The sequence below is a fragment of the Pristiophorus japonicus genome, chromosome 18 (genome assembly GCF_044704955.1).
Source record: "Pristiophorus japonicus isolate sPriJap1 chromosome 18, sPriJap1.hap1, whole genome shotgun sequence".
NCBI classification, from domain to species: Eukaryota; Metazoa; Chordata; class Chondrichthyes; family Pristiophoridae; genus Pristiophorus; species Pristiophorus japonicus.
In genome coordinates this window covers 23,177,264-23,197,651 of record NC_091994.1, presented here as the reverse complement: position 1 = coordinate 23,197,651, position 20,388 = coordinate 23,177,264, and the positions used below count along the sequence as shown (strand labels likewise).

The 20,388-nt window shown below is 43.1% G+C and overlaps 1 protein-coding gene and 1 long non-coding RNA gene across 8 annotated transcripts in view; one reads left to right on the top strand and one right to left on the bottom strand.

Annotated features, from left to right (window-relative positions):
* Window positions 1–20,388, top strand: part of LOC139228597 (uncharacterized) — a 55,994-nt gene that overhangs the window by 22,273 nt on the left and 13,333 nt on the right. The gene's annotated exons all lie outside the window — the stretch shown is intronic.
* The window catches only part of LOC139228596 (GRAM domain-containing protein 2B), a 97,872-nt gene continuing 78,537 nt past the window's right edge, over window positions 1,054–20,388 (bottom strand). For 6 of the 7 annotated variants that reach the window (XM_070859756.1, XM_070859754.1, XM_070859757.1 and 3 more), the window contains exons 10-13: window positions 18,889–18,981; window positions 16,333–16,432; window positions 14,960–15,067; window positions 1,054–5,799 (exon numbers count right to left, since the gene is read on the bottom strand). In XM_070859756.1, the coding sequence (XP_070715857.1) occupies window positions 5,784–5,799; window positions 14,960–15,067; window positions 16,333–16,432; window positions 18,889–18,981 (317 nt within the window). In that variant the 3' untranslated portion in view covers window positions 1,054–5,783. Of the gene's footprint in view, window positions 5,800–6,003; window positions 11,098–14,959; window positions 15,068–16,332; window positions 16,433–18,888; window positions 18,982–20,388 lie in introns of those variants that run through there. The other variant, XM_070859755.1, reaches the window with a different exon arrangement.

Genomic DNA, 20,388 nt, shown 5'->3' with positions numbered 1-20,388 from the left:
TTTTGGACCATAATCCCGGATTTTATTTAACAGATTATCAAATGGGATTTTCTCAAAAATGTCCAGCTTCCGGACAATTCCGATTTTCGGACAGCTGGATTTGAGGCGTTGTACTTGTACGTTACAGCTTTCTGCTTGGGTTCTGTGACAGATTTAGATCTTGTATTGACAAAATGTTTTGATTATCATGATAGTGGGCAATCATGTGTCCTTGGTGTGACGGGGACTACTTGGACTTGGGGCAAAATGTTCAACTACTGCGGGCACAGAAAGTTGGTGGCAGCACATCAACAGCCACTTTACTCTCCAGCTGAAGTTGTAGGTTCATCCCTATGGCTATTCTATTGTCACCTCACAGGAAGAGGGGACCTACCATGCACCCATTTTACAGTGTTATTAACTGAGTATCATTATATATACACATACAATGGCCCAAAATTTGCGATCAGCGCCGAAGCAAAGGCATTTGCCACTGGCTCCGAAGTAAGCTTCGCAGAATGATCTCACGATCTCGGTGTTGAGATGTTCGAGTTGTCCAACGTGTAATTCAAATCAACGGAGCTTAGTGAGGATCCCCTAGTGCGAGCTGCTGTGATGTCAACAAGCTGGCTAAGCAGCCAATCAAAACGCAGAATTCTCACAGACTGCAAACAAGGAAGTGAGTGAGCTCTTAAAATTCTAACTTTTTAAAAAGTGTAAGAGAGTAAAAAACAAAGATTGGGTCTCTCGCATGGGAAAAAGAAAACGCTGAAATAAAGGTGAACAAAGTTTCAAAGGAGGATTGACGGCGAACGCTGCCAGTTCGCAGTCATCCATACAGCAAATTCCGGGTCATTCACTTCAGATTCATAGCTAGTGAATCTCCAGTGGCTTTACCCAGGGAAAGTCAGAATAAAGCAAACTTCCCTCAATAGCGCATTACTAATGCTGTGGATACTGATATGCGGATATCTGCAGCTTCTGGAGCTTATAAAGCTCCATCTGGTGGTAGAAGTGCAGAGTCACTGGCACGACTGTGTGCCAGAGAATAGTGATGCCTAAATAGGGAGTGTGCAATGTAAATAGCAAATTTAATATAGTATAGATTTATGGTACAACATAATGCACTTTAAAAAAAATAAATAAAAAATCCTGAATGGTGCTCTTAACTCACAAAAAAAGTTACATTATTTGTGATCATATTCCTGATTAAATACATTACTGCATATAAATACACTCATGCAGGAAGTGTTGGAGAAAAGTAACAGTTTCTTGTTTACATCTTTGCTGCAGTTTTTTGCTTCCAGTTACCACAGCTATTCACTTTTTTGCACTTCGTTCTATTTTCAGGAACAGCACTGCAAAGATACTGTCAAAACACGATCACTTCATATTGGAATAAAACTAATCCAGCTCTCATTACTGAAAACTGATTCTACTACCAAGCAAATATCCTTCTGCAGTCATTTACTTTAAGCTTCATGACCAACATACAGAATGCCTAGTGCTTACATATAAAAAGTAAAGCAAGAATTTAGCTCAGTAGGCTTGAATTTAAATAAAAGCTTTGAATGCTACCTCCGTACTTTGAATGCTACCAAGTTCATGGCACCGTGGCTGGCTCTGTTGCACAAGAGGGCAGGAAAAAGAGTGGGAGAGCGATAGTGATAGGGGATTCAATCATAAAGGGAATAGATAGGCGTTTCTGCGGCCGCAACTGAGACTCCAGGATGGTATGTTGCCTCCCTGGTGCAAGGGTCAAGGATGTCTCCAAGCGAGTGCAGGACATTCTAAAAAGGGAGGGAGAACAGCCAGTTGTCGTGGTGCACATTGGTACCAACGACATAGGTTAAAAAAAGGGATGAGGTCCTACGAGACGAATTTAAGGAGCTAGGAGCGAAATTAAAAAGTAGGACCTCAAAAGTAGTAATCTCGGGATTGCTACCAGTGCCACGTGCTAGTCAGAGTAGGAATTGCAGGATAGCACAGATGAATACGTGGCTTGAGCAGTGGTGCAACAGGGAGGGATTCAAATTCGTGGGGCATTGGAACAGGTTCTGGGGGAGGTGGGACCAGTACAAATTGGACGGTCTGCACTTAGTCAGGACCAGAACCAATGTTCTAGGGGGAGTGTTTGCTAGTGCTGTTGGGGAGGAGTTAAACTAATATGGCAGAGAGATGGGAACCAATACAGGGAGACAGAGGGAAACAAAAAGGAGACAAAAACAAAAGACAGAAAAGAGATGAGTAAAAGTGGAGGGCAGAGAAACCAAAGGCAAGAATCAAAAAGGGTCACTGAATATAAAAGAGCTGCAGGAGGGGTCAAAACTAAAAATCATGGTTTAAAAACTAGGATGAAAACACTACCTAAATGCACGCAGCATTCGAAATAAAGTAAATGAGCTGACGGCACAAATCATTACAAATGGGTATGATTTGGTGGCCATTACAGAAACATGGTTGCAGGGTGGCCAAGACTGGGAATTAAATATACAGGGGTATCTGACGATTCAGAAAGAGAGGCAAGAAGGGAAAGGAGGTGGGGTAGCTCTGTTAATAAAAGATGATATCAGGGCAGTTGTGAGGGATGATATTGGCTCCAATGAACAAAATGTTGAATCATTGTGGGTGGAGATTAGAGATAGTAAGGGGAAAAAGTCACTGGTCGGCGTAGTTTATAGGCCCCCAAATAATAACTTTACGGTGGGGCAGGTAATAATCAAGGGAATAATGGAGGCATGTGAAAAAGGAACGGCAGTAGTCATGGGGGATTTTAACCTACATATCGATTGGTCAAATCAAATCGCACGGGGTAGCCTGGAGGAGGAATTCATAGAATGCATACGGGATTGTTTCTTAGAACAGTATGTAACAGAGCCTACAAGGGAGCAAGCCATTTTGGATCTGGTCCTGTGTAATGAGACAGGAAAAATAAACGATCTCCTAGTAAAAGATCCTCTCGGAATGAGTGATCATAATATGGTTGAATTTGTAATACAGATTGAGGATGAGGAAGTTGTGTCAGAAACGAGCGTACTATGCTGAAACAAAGGGGACTACAGTGGGATGAGGGCAGAGTTGGCTAAAGTAGACTGGAAAGAAGGACTAAACGGTGGCACAATTGAGGAGCAGTGGAGAACTTTTAAGGAGCTCTTTCATAGTGCGCAACAAAAATATATTCCAGTGAAAAAGAAGGGCGGCAAGAGAAGGGATAACCAGCCGTGGATAACCAAGGAAAGTATCAAATCAAAGACCAATGTGTATAAGGTGGCCAAGGTTAGTGGGAAACTAGAGGATTAGGAATATTTTAAGCAACAGCAAAGAATGACTAAAAAAGCAATAAAGAAAGGGAAGATAGATTATGAAGGTAAACTTGTGCAAAACATAAAAACAGATAGTAAAAGCTTTTACAGATATATAAAACGGAAAAGAGTGACTAAAGTAAATGTTGGTCCCTTAGATGATGAAAAGGGGGATTTAATAATGGGAAATGTGGAAATGGCTGAGACCTTAAACAATTATTTTGCTTCCGTCTTCACAGTGGAAGACACAAAAACCATGCCAAAATTTGCAGGCCACAGGAATGTGGGAAGGGAGGACCTTGAGACAATCACTATCACTAGGGGGGTAGTGCTGGACAGGCTAATGGGACTGAAGGTAGAAAAGTCCCCTGGTCCTGATGAAATGCATCCCAGGGTATTAAAAGAGATGGCAGAAGTTATAGCAGATGCATTCGTTATAATCTACCAAAATTCTCTGGACTCTGGGGAGGTACCAGCGGATTGGAAAGCAGCTAATGTAACGCCTCTGTTTAAAAAAGGGGGCAGGCAAAAGGCAGGTAACTATAGGCCGGTTAGTTTAACATCTGTAGTGGGGAAAATGCTTGAAACTATCATTAAGGAAGAAATAGTGGGACATCTAGGTAGGAATAGTGCAATCAAGCAGACGCAGCATGGATTCATGAAAGGGAAATCATGTTTAACTAACTTACTGGAATTCTTTGAGGATATAACGAGCATGGTGGATAGAGGTGTACCGATGGATGTGGTGTATTTAGATTTCCAAAAGGCATTTGATAAGGTGCCACACAAAAGGTTACTGCAGAAGATAGAGGTACGTGGAGTCAGAGGAAATGTATTAGCATGGATAGAGAATTGGCTGGCGAACAGAAAGCAGAGAGTCGGGATAAATGGGTCCTTTTCCGGTTGGAAATCAGTGGTTAGTGTTGTGCCACAGGGATCAGTGCTGGGACCACAACTGTTTACAATATACATAGATGACCTAGAAGAGGGGACAGAGTGTAGTGCAACAAAATTTGCAGATGACACTAAGATTAGTGGGAAAGCGGGTTCTGTAGAGGACTCAGAGAGGCTGCAAGGAGATTTGGATAGGTTAAGCGAATGGGCTAAGGTTTGGCAGATGGAATACAATGTCGGAAAGTGTGAGGTCATCTACCTTGGAAAAAAAACGGTAAAAGGGAATATTATTTGAATGGGAGAAATTACAACATGCTGTGGTGCAGAGGGACCTGGGGGTCCTTGTGCATGAATCCCAAAAAGTTAGTTTGCAAGTGCAGCAGGTAATCAGGAAGGCGAATGGAATGTTGGCCTTCATTGCGAGAGGGATGGAGTACAAAAGCAGGGAGGTCTTGCTGCAACTGTATAAGGTATTGGTAAGGCCGCACCTGGAGTACTGCGTGCAGTTTTGGTCACCTTACTTAAGGAAGGATATACTGGCTTTGGAAGGGGTACAGAGACGATTCACTAGGCTGATTCCAGAAATGAGGGGGTTACCTTATGATGATAGATTGAGTAGACTGGGTCTTTACTCGTTGGAGTTCAGAAGGATGAGGGGTGATCTTATAGAAACATTTAGAATCATGAAAGGGATAGACAAGATAGAGGCAGAGAGGTTGTTTCCACTGGTAGGGGAGATTAGAACTAGGGGGCACAGCCTCAAAATACGGAGGAGCCAATTTAAAACCGAGTTGAGAAAGAATTTCTTCTCCCAGAGGGTTGTGAATCTGTGGAATTCTCTGCCCAAGGAAGCAGTTGAGGCTAGGTCATTGAATGTTTTCAAGTCAAAGATAGATAGATTTTTAACCAATAAGGGAATTAAGGGTTACGGGGAGCGGGCGGGTAAGTGGAGTTGAGTCCACGACCAGATCAGCCATGATCTTATTGAATGGCGGAGCAGGCTCGAGGGGCGAGATGGCCTACTCCTGTTCCTAATTCTTATGTTCTTATGTACTGCACCTTGACTAGTTGTGTAAGGCATAGGTCTGTCCTCAACTGCACTAACTGCATTGCATACAGTTATTATACAACAGCACGTCTAATCGTTTTTCACAGCATGACATTTTCAGGGTTGTGATTGGGAACTTCCCCCTCGAAAGGTTCAAGGTTCACAGTTATCTTCAGTAGTTCATAGTAGATCATCTTATAGTTAGCTGCTGGTCACCTGAGCAGCAAAACATGCTGACATCAGCCACCAATCCCATCAGGCAGGCTGGCGTATCTGAAAATTGTCACACCTTTTCTATTTTGCTTGAACCAGTGAACGGCATTTGCCACAAAATAATCGTCAATTTCTGACAAGCGCAAGGGGAGCCACCAGTAAAATGTTTGGGCTTAGAATATTCTTTTTTGACAGTCCACGAAAACCAGAATGTCCAGCGGTGCCCAGCGGTGGAGAAGCACTTGATGTGAACTGGTGGACATTGCGTGATCCTGCACCAGGGTCACCCGGGCACGTAAGAATCCTCGGACACGTGGATGGTTCTGTTCACAGTTCTTGCTCCATCTTCACATTTTTTTGTATCTACAATAAACACAAAGAAAGATACATGATAGTGGCCACTAAATATGGCATCCAATACTGGATCTCTTTAACCCGTTGATAAGCACCATAAGCTGTACATGGTACAGTACCTTAAAATATTTTTACAAAGCAAACGATACACCCTTTGAAGCTCTTTTCACAAAAAATATTTTTAGTGAGAAGAGCTTCAAAGGGTTTGTCATTTGCTTTTTAAAAATATTTTTTGAGATTATATTCCTGGTTAAAGACAATACTGCATATAAATTCACTCATGTAGGAAGCACTGGAGAAAAGCAATAGATGCTTGTTGATATCTTTGCTACAGAGTCTTTTGCTTCCAGTTATCACAGCTAGTCATTTTTTTCTGCTTCGTTCTATTTTCAGATAGAGCACTGCACAGATTGTACTGCCAAAACACGATCACTTCATAATGAAATAAAACTGAACCAGCTCTCATTACAGCAAACAAATTCCATCTACCAACCAATACCGCTCTGCAGTCATTTATTTTAAGCTTCATGAGATAGTCAGAGAACACCTAGTGCTTAAAAGTTATTTTTTTTTAGCACAGTAGGTAACAATTTAAATAAAAGCTTAGAATGCTATGTCCTGCTTTGTATTGCAGTGTGTGTGTGTGTGTCTGTCTGTGTGTATCATTATATATGTGTGTGATCAATATAACTGAATATAAAAGATTTCAATCTGCTCTGGATAGGGTTTTTAAAATTAACATTACAAAGAGTAAAAGGGGATGGGAAAGGAGAATTTCTATTACTGGGCTTCTAATTATGTAATGTTATATATTCTCAATACACTATTGGGACAGAATTTGCTATAGCAGGGCAGCTAACAGTGTTTGCCAATAGTTAGACTTGGCTCTGCACCCTTCAGCTCAAAAAATGTCTGTCCACAAAAGTTGCTAAAAGTGTAAGCTGATAACAGCGCAGCGAGGGAAACAGGGCATCTGGGACCTGAGTGAGCAGGTCAAGCATCAGGGTGTCTCCTTAACCAATCAGATTCAACGATTGGGATATAAACACAGGAAGGACTGAGCAGGAGGGTGAATTAAAGGGGATGAATTCAATGTCAAGTCTGGTACAGAAAGAGAAATAAAGATTGGATTAAGAGAAAGGAAAAAGAGAGAAAGGAAAAGTAAGAAAAAAAGATTTAAATTTAAAACGTAACATTTTTAAAATCTCCCCGAAAATTCAAAAACTGAAAGAATGGGACGCTACCCTTGTAAAGTTCATTTTCAGTGTCAGAGCGGTTTTTTGGCAGTAATTAACACTTGTCACGTTGTTAAAAGGGTACATGGGCTACTAATTACTAGCCCAAAATATCTACGGCGGGTTTAGGTTGTAACTACCGCACAAATACAGCAACTTCATGACATTCCATGCTTGGCAATTGTGAAGCAGACAGCCAAATGCCAGTTTCACAAAGCCAACGACAGAGTGGTACAACTCAGACAGCAATGTTGATATTCACATTTAACCATACATCTGCTCCTCGCCTGAACTCCATTTGCACATTCAAAAATGGTGAGCCCCATTAGCCTCACCGTTATTTTGACAGCAAATTCCACCCGGTTACCTTTTCACCTGCATCACGCCACCTTTCTCAAAAGAACATTTTACTCTACTTCACACAACTCAAGGGTGTCAGTCTAAGCTCAGTGGTAGCACTCCTGCCTCACCTCCGAGTTAAATAGTTGTGGTTTCAAGCCCTACTCCAGAGACTTGAGCATAAAAATCCAGGTTGATGCTCCGCTGCAGTACTGAGGGAGCGCTGCACTGTTGGAGGTGGCATCTTTTGAATGAGGCATTAAACTGAGGCCCCGTCTGCCCTTTCAGGTGGATGTAAAAGATTCCATAGCAGAATAGGGAGTTTGGGGGGGTGGTTCTGGTGACCTGGCCAACATGTAATATATGCACCTGTAAGCACGCTCACAGGCTTGTGGAGCTGTTGCACTTAGCCCATCACGAGATTCAATAAAATTCAATAAAACCCCAGTTATTTCAGTTCAGGCTCTCCACGATGAGGCATGCAGTTGTGAACCTGGTGGATGAACTGGTAGCATTCAGCTTGATTGTAAAAACTTTGCCCCAGCCCACATTTAGCAAATGTGTAGCTATGTATTCTTAAGCAAAGAATCCATGAAACAAATACACTGCAATCCCCCAACCAACAGATGATGTATTCATTAATCTAGTTGTTGTACATCCCCACCAACAGCTGGGAGTCCCTCCAAAGACCACCCTAAGTGGAGGAGGTGCATTCGGGAGGGCGCTGAGCACCTCGAGTCTCATCACCAAGAGCATGTAGAAACCAGGCACAGGCAGCGGAAGGAGTGTGCGGCAAACCAGTCCCACCCACCCTTTCCTTCAACGACTGTCTGTCCCACCCGTGACTGAGACTGTAATTCCCATATAGGATTGTTCAGTCACTTAAGAAGTCATTTTTAGAGTGGAAGCAAGACTTGCTCGATTTCGAGGGACCGCTGATAATGATTATGTTGTTTTCCAGGACCTGTGCACAAATCGGCTGCCGTGTTTCCCTACATAACAGCGGCCACACTGCCAAAACAAAAGTACTTCATTGGCTTAGAAGCATTTTGGGACATCCTGAGGTTATGAAAGGTGCTATATAAAGACAATTTTTTTCTTAGTTATTTAATTCAAATTATCTGATAATTCAACTTTTTTTTTTAAAAAAAGAACTAAATTCCTACTTTCCTATGTTATCTACACAGTCCACTTCAGATTAATGGATAAATCCAAAAAAGTTAGAGCAAGATACATCTTTGAATTAAGAGTTGGTTTATGAATTATACTTCGAGTGGACTGACCTGATAACTTATGAGTTAATCAATACCATGACTGGGCTACAAGCAGTTAGTGTGGTTTGGATGCAGTGCACTTACCAATTAAGGAACTATCATGTGTTGTGGGCTTAAACCATTCATGTTTTGAATATAATATTAATATTCCAAGGAAAAAGTTTCCTGTAATTGTCAGAAGATTCTGGGTTCAAGCCCCACTCCAGAGAGGTAAGCACAAAACCTAGGGTTACACTTCAGTCCAATACTGAGGGAGTGCTGCACTGTTGGAGGTGCCGTCTTTTGGATGAGGCGATAAACCTTTCAGGTGGATGGAAACGATTCCATGGTACCAAACTAAATTTTACATAGAATTCATACCATATATGGTGTAACTATCAGAAAAAGAAATGGTGAGATTGTAGTACTACTGTACTATAAAAACTATTTTTGGTTATGCCAGCTTGAGCTTTGTTTTTTTGGAACAAGGCCATCAGAATCGTTCAACTGAATTGCTGTTTTTCTGAAGGCACAAAGTACGTCAATTACAGGAAAATGAAACGATATTTGATCTAACAATAGGAGCTTATTTTACCTGCCTGTGTAAAGAGGAATAAGGACATAAAAGCCTCAAACCTAATTATCTTAACTTTTGCAATGAGAGATTTTCATTGCTTTATAAGTACTCTCGTTACAGTTAAGTGTTTAATGTACAGACCCTAAGAACAACTAAGTATTTTATCAGCCTTTTTGCCTGTATGCTGATTTCTTTCAGCAAGAAGAGAGAGTTGGTTCTATATATCAGCTAAAGTGACTTTGGACTTATAAGATAATCATGGATGAGAAATTTCATTTGGCCCATCTTAATTCGCCCATCTAGAAAGTCACTAAGGTACCCTCCTTGCAGGCAATTCTCGATTATCCGCACATGGATTCAACGGGAAGCCATTGTAGCGGGATTTAAAATTTCGGCCCGGGATGGCATCGGGTTTTAACTTTATAATGTCAATCGCTCGAACGGAGAAATCGTTTACTCGGCATAGCCCAATCCCCGAAGGACCCGGATAATTGAGAGTTGCCTGTAGTTTTTAAATGATTCCATTGCTTTTGCCTCTATCTGCAAGTCCATTCTGGACTTTGATCACTCTTTTTGTGGAGAAGAATTTCATGGTATCAGTTTCAAGTTTGTCCCCTTGTCCTACTCCTACAATTTAATAATCTGCATTTACTATTAACATATCCTTAACTATCATAAATCTCTAAGATCACCTCTCAAATGCTTCGTTTTATGGCTGAAAAGCCCAAGAGGGTGAAATTGCCCCTTTTTATAGCCCCGTTAGCACCTCCTGGGAGTGCAGTGAAGTTTTTGCCTAGGGGAAATTGTCCCAGAGGTTTGGGAGGTGCTGTCCCGGCAGCACCACGCCCTGACCCGCGTTTAGCACCTCACGCCGCACGCAATCAGCAATGACGCCATCGCCGTGCGCGCCGACCCCTTAATGCCCTGCGGGGGAAATTGCTCTGCGGGTTGCGAAGCTGGTGGACATCCGCTCCCGGGGCGCTGTTTAAAGGGGAGGCCTGCAGTACCCTGAGCCGCCAGCTTTGTTGGCCGGTTGACTCTTGGGTCGACCAGACTATGGCGGCCCTAGCGGGGACTGGGTTGCCATCGTGCAGTCCGGCACTTCATCTTGGGTGCCAGGCTGCTGGCCTGGTCTCACGCTGCCCAGGTGGCCCAGTGGCAGTCACCAAAGGGCCGTGCAGAGTGCACAGAGGCCCTCCCCTTTATTGGAAGGGGAGGGGCGTTATAGTGAGTCAGCGATTGCGGAGCATCCACATAGTTCCGGACTCAGCATCACACTATCTCCCCAGGAGCGCCCTTCAAAGGCAGAGACAGCGTTCCCCTTCCTTTGAGGGGCGTAAGGTCCAATTGCACGTTGGGGGCGGGACTTCCAGGCTGGGCAATAAAGGTTCTGGCTCTGGAAGGTTACCGCCCCTAATCGGGGCAATTTCAGACCTTAAGTTTCTCTAGTCTTGCTTCATAACTCAGACATTTGGCTCTATGCATCAGCCTTGTGACTCTTCGTACTGCCTCTTGTGCTTAGTGACCAGAAATGGACACAGTATTATGATGCAGTCTGCCCAAAGTACTGTACAGTTTGATCACAACTTCTTCGAACTTATTGTTTTGCTTATGTAGCTCAACATTCTATTAGTTTGGTTGATTGCTGCACCTCGTGGTTGGACATGTTGAATGTCAAGTCTACTAAAATTCTTAAATCTCTATGAACGTCATCCTAAGCTATTTCAACACCATTCATGTTGTTTGTGTGCTGCCTATTTCTCCTTCCTGCTTGTAGCATTTCACAATTTTCTGCCCAAATTCCAGCATCCATTGTTCTGCCCTCTTGCATATTTTGTTCAACTCATTCTGTAAATTCTCAGCAACGCCTCTGATTCCACTGCCTCCTCTAGTTCGGTATCATCTGCAAATCGAACCAGTTTGCATTGAGTTTCTGTGCAAATTAGAAACAGGAGTGGTCCCGACACTGAGCTGTGGAGCACCCACTCAGTGCTCCCCGCTGCACCCCAACCCTGACATAACTTTATGTTGTCAACTTCTTCGCCATTGCCAAGGTTAACCCCGAATCCCCACAGCGTTGAGTTTAACAAATAGCCTTTTGTGTGGCCTTTCTCCTTGTGTAATTAACAAAATGGTATCTCAAGATTTCTGAAATTATGCAATTGTAATGGACTAGAATTGAAAGTGATCACATAAAAATTGGGAAAATGAGTGTTTGGGCACTCCACAAATCAGTATCCGGCTTGGGCTTTAATGTCGATTAATCGGATTCCTTACAAAGCTTCTGCCTGTCATCAGTGTAATGTAAGTGCAAAGGAGTGCCCAAAAAATAATTCCCCACAGAGCTAAAGTTAAACGAGAATATTTCCTAACATATTTATGCAAATAAATTTTGCCCATCATTCGGGGCTGTTTTTTTGGCATACGATGCTTCTTTTTGGAGCAGACTAAATCTGCAAGTTTAGCCAAAGTTTCTGTGCCGCTCTAAAGTAGGTACGTCCGATTTTTTTAGTTCCCAATTTTTTGACGTCACTGGGGGCGGAGCCTGCCGGGTGCGCCACTTCTGGTCATTTAAGTGAGTTTGGCCAAGCACGATTTTTTTCTAAAACGGCGCACTACACCCTTCTGAAAAACCTTCCCTACACTTAAGGAAATCGGAGCAGAGAAGAGAAAATCGACAGAGAGAAGACACCATTGTTTCAGCGAGCTGAATACACAGCAGGTGGGCGGGATCCTTTCGGCCTGGGATGGCAGCGGCGTCAGTTTCCATTTCCAGCCCAGCCTCAGCCCTTCGTCAGCAGTTTCCAGCCTTAGTCCTTGGTCAGTTTCTGTTCCCAGCCTCACCCCTTCAGAGTGTCCCTCATTACTCTGGCAACATCAGTTTTTGGCACAGGCCTTAAGCTCCACCCACAGAGTTTAAAGCCAATGTGCGTTGCGCAAAATTCAAGTTAATGCCGGCGAAACTGGGAATTTTTTTCTGGCGCAGTTGGGCCACAAAAAAAAAAATCGGACGTACCTCTTCAACTGCACCAAAAATCGCCCATGTGGAAAATTGAGCCCAAAAAGCAATGGGGGTAGTATTCCCGACGTTCTGCAGCATTACAAGAGGATGGTAAATAATCGGATATGAAGAATTATTATTGCTTCTATTGGATGCGTAGGTTCTTTGCCATACTGCATTGAGCAATAGATCCTTCTAGGAGCAGCCTGGACTGTTTCAGCTGCACAAATGCTCCATGCAGCTGACAAGATGGCACAGGGCTTTTAAAAGGCCCGGTTTTAGTTGACATAGAAACATAGAAAATAGGTGCAGGAGTAGGCCATTCGGCCCTTCTAGCCTGCACCGCCATTCAATGAGTTCATGGCTGAACATGCAACTTCAGTACCCCATTCCTGCTTTCTCGCCATACCCCTTGATCCCCCTAGTAGTGAGGACTTCATCTAACTCCTTTTTGAATATATTTAGTGAATTGGCCTCAACAACTTTCTGTGGTAGAGAATTCCACAGGTTCACCACTCTCTGGGTGAAGAAGTTTCTCCTCATCTCGGTCCTAAATGGCTTATCCCTTATCCCTAGACTGTGACCCCTGGTTCTGGACTTCCCCAACATTGGGAACATTCTTCCTGCATCTAACCTGTCTGAACCCATCAGAATTTTAAACGTTTCTATGAGGTCCCCTCTCATTGTTCTGAACTCCAGTGAATACAAGCCCAGTTGATCCAGTCTTTCTTGAAAGGTCAGTCCCGGGAATCAGTCTGGTGAACCTTCGCTGCACTCCCTCAATAGCAAGAATGTCCTTCCTCAAGTTAGGAGACCAAAACTGTACATAATACTCCAGGTGCGGCCTCACCAAGGCCCTGTACAACTGTAGCAACACCTCCCTGCCCCTGTACTCAAATCCCCTCGCTATGAAGGCCAACATGCCATTTGCTTTCTTAACCGCCTGCTGTACCTGCATGCCAACCTTCAATGGCTGATGTACCATGACACCCAGGTCTCGTTGCACCTCCCCTTTTCCTAATCTGTCACCATTCAGATAATAGTCTGTCTCTCTGTTTTTACCACCAAAGTGGATAACCTCACATTTATCCACATTATACTTCATCTGCCATGCATTTGCCCACTCACCTAACCTATCCAAGTCACTCTGCAGCCTCATAGCATCCTCCTCGCAGCTCACACCGCCACCAAACTTAGTGTCATCCGCAAATTTGGAGGTACTACATTTAATCCCCTCGTCTAAATCATTAATGTACAGTGTAAACAGCTGGGGTCCCAGCACAGAACCTTGCGGCACCCCACTAGTCACTGCCTGCCATTCTGAAAAGTACCCATTTACTCCTACTCTTTGCTTCCTGTCTCCCAACCAGTTCTCAATCCATGTCAGCACACTACCCCCAATCCCATGTGCTTTAACTTTGCACATTAATCTCTTGTGTGAGACCTTGTCAAAAGCCTTCTGAAAGTCCAAATATACCACATCAACTGGTTCTCCCTTGTCCACTCTACTGGAAACATCCTCAAAAAATTCCAGAAGATTTGTCAAGCATGATTTCCCTTTCACAAATCCATGCTGACTTGGACCTATCATGTCACCTCTTTCCAAATGCGTTGCTATGACATCCTTAATAATTGATTCCATCATTTTACCCACTACTGAAGTCAGGCTGACCAGTCTATAATTCCCTGTTTTCTCTCTCCCTCCTTTTTTAAAAAGTGGGGTTACATCGGCTACCCTCCACTCGACAGGAACTGATCCAGTGTCAATGGAATGTTGGAAAATGACTGTCAATGCATCCGCTATTTCCAAGGCCACCTCCTTAAGTACTCTGGGATGCAGTCCATCAGGCCCTGGGGATTGATCGGCCTTCAATCCCATCAATTTCCCCAACACAATTTCCCAACTAATAAGGAATTCCCTCAGTTCCTCCTCCTTACTAGACCCTCTGACCCCTTTGTTCAATTGGTCTGCCATTTCTTTGTTCCCCATTATGACTTCCCCGGATTCTGACAGCAGGGGACCTACGTTTGTCTTTACTAACCTTTTTCTCTTTACATATCTATAGAAACTTTTGCAATCCGTCTTAATGTTCCCTGCAAGCTTCTTCTCGTACTCAATTTTCCCTGCCCTAATCAACCCCTTTGTCCTCCTCTGCTGAGCTCTAAATTTCTCCCAGTCCCCGGGTTCGCTGCTATTTCTGGCCAATTTGTATGCCACTTCCTTGGCTTTAATACTATCACTGATTTCCCTTGATAGCCACGGTTGAGCCACCTTCCCTTTTTTATTTTTACACCAGACAGGAATGTACAATTGTTGTAATTCATCCATACGGTCTCTAAATGTCTGCCATTGCCCATCCACAGTCAACCCCTTAAATATCATTCGCCAATCTATCCTAGCCAATTCACGCCTCATACCTTCAAAGTTACCCTTCTTTAAGTTCTGGACCATGGTCTCTGAATTAACTGTTTCATTCTCCATCCTAATGCAGAATTCCACCATATTATGGTCACTCTTCCCCAAGGGGCCTCGCACAACGAGATTGCTAATTAATCCTCTCTCATTACACAACACCCAGTCTAAGATGGCCTCCCCCCTAGTTGGTTCCTCGACATATTGGTCTAGAAAACCATCCCTTATGCACTCCAGGAAATCCTCCTCCAGCGTATTGCTTCCAGTTTGGTTAGCCCAATCTATGTACATATTAAAGTCACCCATTATAACTGCTGCACCTTTATTGCATTGACCAGTTAGTGCACTTACTGGCTGTGCGTATGGAGATCTGGTAAGGCTCCCATTGACATCAGCTGCTCCTCGAGAGCCACGATTCTGAAGCCAAGGTATCCGGAAGAAATCAGCAACAGAAGCACTCTGCAATTGAAAAATAAAACAGAGTAAAGGATCGGCATTGAAAGTGGACGGATTCCTGATAACTTGCAGATCATTTATTGAAACAATTTGCAGCCAAAACATCACAAATCATTAATCCTCTTTTCAAAGTGTCATTCCACATCAGAGGCATCGAACACATTGCTATTTGCACAATATATTCTGTAGTAATAGTAATTGTCATGTATCCTACATGGCTACTGTTGGTACTATCACAAGGTGTGCCACCAGAGGGCACAGCAGTTGGAGACTCGTAGGTTACCTGTATAGGTGTGCCTGACCTAACATAAAAGGCAGGCCACCAATTGTGATCCTCACTCTGGAGTTAGCAAATAAAGGACTACGGTCATTACAGTTCAAGTACAATAACTGCCTCGTGAAGTCATTACTAGTGCATCGAAGGACACTACAGTAACAGATGACACGTAATGATTTCCTGTCTATAGCTTGATGTCACAGTTTAGATAATGGTTATAAAACACTTAATGTTTGTCTATGCTCTATCACATCACCTGTACCTGTAAATTACTTCCACACATTCAGTCTTAATTTATTACCCCCTGAAAAAATGTTAGGTCAATTTAGAAATATGAGGCTAGTTTCTGTCTGTCAGGTAGTCAACTGACCACCCGGGAGTGCCAATGGGAGCCTGGTCTGTTTTAAGAGCCAGGTCTCATTACCATACTCCTTATTGACTAGAGCCAGAAAACGGGCACCTCAGAGTAGCCCACCAGCTGATGGACAGCACAATATTGGGCATCCCAGTCTGAAAAAAGGTTTGGTGGGGTGGTGGGAGGAGGGGGGGGGAAACACTCTGTGCAGGAGTACCCAAGATAATTTTTATACAGATCGGAGGAACACTCCTGCTCCCCCTGACTCCACAGAAATAAATAAAAATTTACCCTTGAGCCCCTTATTGATGGAACTGCCAATTCTATCCTAAAATGAAAATTGGGGCCCTGTATATGTCATAGGACCCCAAATTGCATACTAAAAGGGCCTACCACCTGAAACAGGCGGGCGTTTCGGCTGCCCACGGTAGGACCCTTTTGAAGATGGCAGCTGCTGGAGCATCTGCCATTTTGGGGCAGCTCCTCCATTTATGCTGGGAAGCCCAAATTAATATCTAAATCAAAGATTCTACTGGTTTTTATCTTTGTGATAACTACCCTATGAAAACTGTAGGATCACTTACACTTTACAAAGCCTATTAAGTGGTTCTAATTACTAAGATGTACAATACGTACAGCAGGACATAGATGATGATGAGTGTGTTAAAGGTGGTCGATTCATGAAATGTAGCAAACGATTTCACTTTCTTAGACATTTTCCTGAACCAGGAGTCACCTACAAGGGGAAAACAAAAATACAGCACAAAATGTGAAGGTTACTGCGAGCAAGGGCACCTAAAATAACATCAATCTTCACAAAGTAGCAATTTACCTAATTTTTTTGATAAACTTCCATTACAACAGTTTTGGTTGGAAACAGGGTTTTCGTTTGAAAATAGTGCTTCTTCCAAAAAATAAATGAACACTTAGAGGAAACCAATTTAATTCTCTTGGTGCTCAAAGGCGAGATATGTTTTAAAATCATTCAAAAAATGGAACATCCTCATTGCAATTCTGCCACATATAGCGAGAGCTTGTTTATAATGTATCGAACGCGGTATTTTTCTTCTTCTGCAGTGTGTGATGCAGCTCTGTAACAATACCCAATGGCTTCATACAGTGAAGAGTCACCATTTTGATTTGGAGCCCTATCAGAGTTCAGATTTTACTAACCTAGCTTGCTTATCCCTCGTGCAAACATGAGCTGTTGAAAATTCCCAAACAAGGCGTGAAACTGAGAGTTTACAATGTTTAGCTGTATGCAGCTGAATGATGAGACAACATAGTGTTAAGCATTGTATCTGGGGACTCTTTCATGAGGATCATTCTTCAAACATAAGAACATAAGAAATAGGGGCAGGAGTAGGCCATTCGGCTCCTTGAGCCTGCTATGCCATTCAACAAGATCATGGCTGATCTTCTACCTCAACTCCACCTTCCTGCACTATCCCCATATCCTTTAGTTCTCAAAAATTTATCGATCTCTGTCTTGAATATACTCAACTGAGCTTCCACAGCCCTCTGGGGTCGAGAATTCCAAAAATTCACAACCCTCTGTGTTATGTATGTAAACATTGTAACTGTGTAAGACTTGCCACCAGAGGGCGCAACTATTGGAGGCCCAAGGGTCACCTGCACACCTCGTGCAAGGGAGTATAAAAGGTTGTCTGCCATGCTGCTTAGGCACTCTGGAGTTGTATTAAAAAGACTAAGGTCACATCAGTTTTAGCTCACAGTACTCAGTCTTGTGGAGTTCTTCCATACTTAACACTCTGAACGAAGAAATTTCTCCTCATCTCAGTCCCAAATGGCCAACCCCTTATTCTGAGACTGTGACCCTGTGTTACCAGCGAGTTATTGAAGTTTTTTCACACACATTTTTTTCCTTGCTCAAAATGTAAATTTTTTTAACCCCTTGTTACACTTTCTCTTGCACTCGATTAGGATTTCCTCACAGAGAACACAACCTGCTCCCAAATCCTTTGTAACTGCAAGCAGGAGTGAAAGTGTGCCCAGCTGGATCTGCTCCTCTGGTTTTTTTCTTCATCGATCCTTGTGCAAAAACGCCCCTCTTGTTTGGTACCTTTGTTTGCCATGTGAGGAAGCTTCGGCATGAGGTTGCATGCTACTAATCTGTGATTCAGCATAGTAGGACATCAATGTGTGGTGCGACCCAGTATATATAACCCCACAAAAAGCCAATATGCAGCAGAGCAGTCCTGGGCCGATGTTTGTCCCTCAATCAACATTATATTTGTTTTCATTGTCTGATCGTTATCACATTGCTGTTTTGGGGGCTTGCTGTGCGCGGGTGGGCTGCCGCGTTTCTTACATTGCAACAGCGACTACATAGGTTTATATGTAACCATCAGGGCTGCTGACCGAGGGCCGTGTGGCTCTTTGTTGGCCGGCGCGGACACGATGGGCCGAAATGGCCTCCTTCTGCGCTGCACTGCCTATGATGATGAAATTTCTGTTTCTCTAAGTATGGGCAGTCTGATAATTAAACCTATATTTTTTTTTTTTGTTTCTTTAAAACAGCTTGCATGCTGAAGTTAACAAATAGAAATGATTATACTTTTGGGTTAAAAATGTTAGACAGGATTAACCAAAAGAAGGTCACGTTGTGGGTGGGAATTGTAACAGTGGCAGAGAGCACATTGTCACTGAAGGAAAAAGATGGTCTCTCAGGCAGAGATGGGATGTCATTTATCCCTGAACTGTCCAACATCCCAGTATACCTCGTGTTTTCTTTCACTCATAATGCCAGCTCATTTTATAGCAGTTTCTGTGCTGAAGTAATGCAGTAACATACATGAACCACTTATCCAGGTTCTTTAATTTATTTGAATTGAGGGGATGTGGTTGTTTGGATCAGTGGTACCTCACCGCAGATGACAATCAATTGACTTTAGCAGACTTTTCATACATTTTAAATGCATTGCACAGCTATTTCTCTCCAAAGCTGTTTGGAAATCATTCAGTTACTGTGTTGAATTATTTTCTCAGTCTCCTTAGGGTTCCACAGCTCATGCATCACTACGATTAAAAGAATGGGCAGGTGACTTGCTGCCAAGCTTCTGCCTACACCCACACATCAGTATGTGTGCTCACTTCATCCTGAATGCATTATAACAAGCAGGAGCGTCATTTTGCTACCGTTGTGCCAGCTATGCGGTAAGTGATCCTTACCACTGTAGTGTGAAGTTTCCTCATCGGGCTGACCTTCCTGTTCTTTGTTCTCTTTACACAGAAGAGTTCCATTTCTTGTTGCACCAGCAGCATCTGTGGGCGGCACATAATGAAAAGTTACATGGTCAGCGAGCGCTGATACGCGAGAGGCATTTCACTATAAAACCAGATAAGCATCAAAGTAACTGTTAAAAAAAACACACACAGAAAATGCTGGAAACACTCAGGTAGTCAGGCAGCGTCTGTAAAGAAAAGAAAAAACTTGCATTTATATAGCGCCTTTCATGACCACTCAATGTCTCCGAGCACTTTACAGCTAATGAAGTACTTTTGGAGTGCAGTCACTGTTGTAATGTCGGCAACGTGGCCGCCAATTTGTGCACAGCAAGCTCCCACAAACAGCACTGTGATAATGACCAGATAATCTGTTTTTTTTTGTTATGTTGATTGAGGGATAAATATTGGCCAGGACACCGGGGATAACTCCCCTGCTCTTCTTCGAAATAGTGCCATGGGGTCTTTTACGTCCACTTAAAAGAGCAGACAGGGCTTCGGTTTAACGTCTCATCCGAAAGGCGGCACCTCCGACAGTGCAGCACTCCCTCAGCACCGCACTGGAGTGGAACTTGAACCCACAACCTACTGACTCAGAGGCGAGAGTGCTACCCACTGAGCCACAGCCGACACTGGAGAAAGGAGAATATGAAAGTTTCAAGCATAGCCCATCAGCAGAAAGCAGGAGTCGGCTGGAGTGAGCGTGCATTTATCGAGTCCATAGTGATCACCAGGTTTGTGAATTGATTTCATAAACAATGACAATACTATTCCTAGTTTAAATAAAAATCTTGTGTGGAAAAGCACTATCAATGAGACACCCTCAACTGCAGACTCTCCCACAGAGCTTTATCGTGAGGAGACTTTTACATTCAGTAGTCCCTCAAGTGGAAGATTCCTCTAAAGAACAAGCGAGACCGGCATGTCATTACATGAAATGAAACAGATATGATCCATGAATGTCAGTGAATTGTGAAATTCAGTTTTATCCCCTAATTTTACTGTTATTTTCGGCCTTAGTTTTTAAGTCTCTGGCGTCTATCATTAACCTTAAATAGGAAGGCAGATATGAACACATAACCTTCTGACTTCACTGGGTGGGAGGTAATCTGGCAGAGCCGATTGTCCGTCCAATTTTAATTCCAATGAATTACCAAGTGATGAAGTCAAGAATTTACTCCACAATATCTGCAATATTCTCCAATTGTCTTGGAATGAAAAAGAATCCAATAAAATCTCCAATATATAAATGACGGAGTGACCAGATTTGAAATTTGTTCCACTGGATCCAAAATGTATCAGGCGCAGATCTCATAGGATAAAGAAAACAAGGGACTGGTTTTCCCCCCCATCTGGTGCAAGTCATATCTAAAGGGTTAAGAACTGGTGCTAATTCTGCCTGAGTGGTAATGTGCAAATAGCACTCAAATTTCCTGGGTCAGCTCA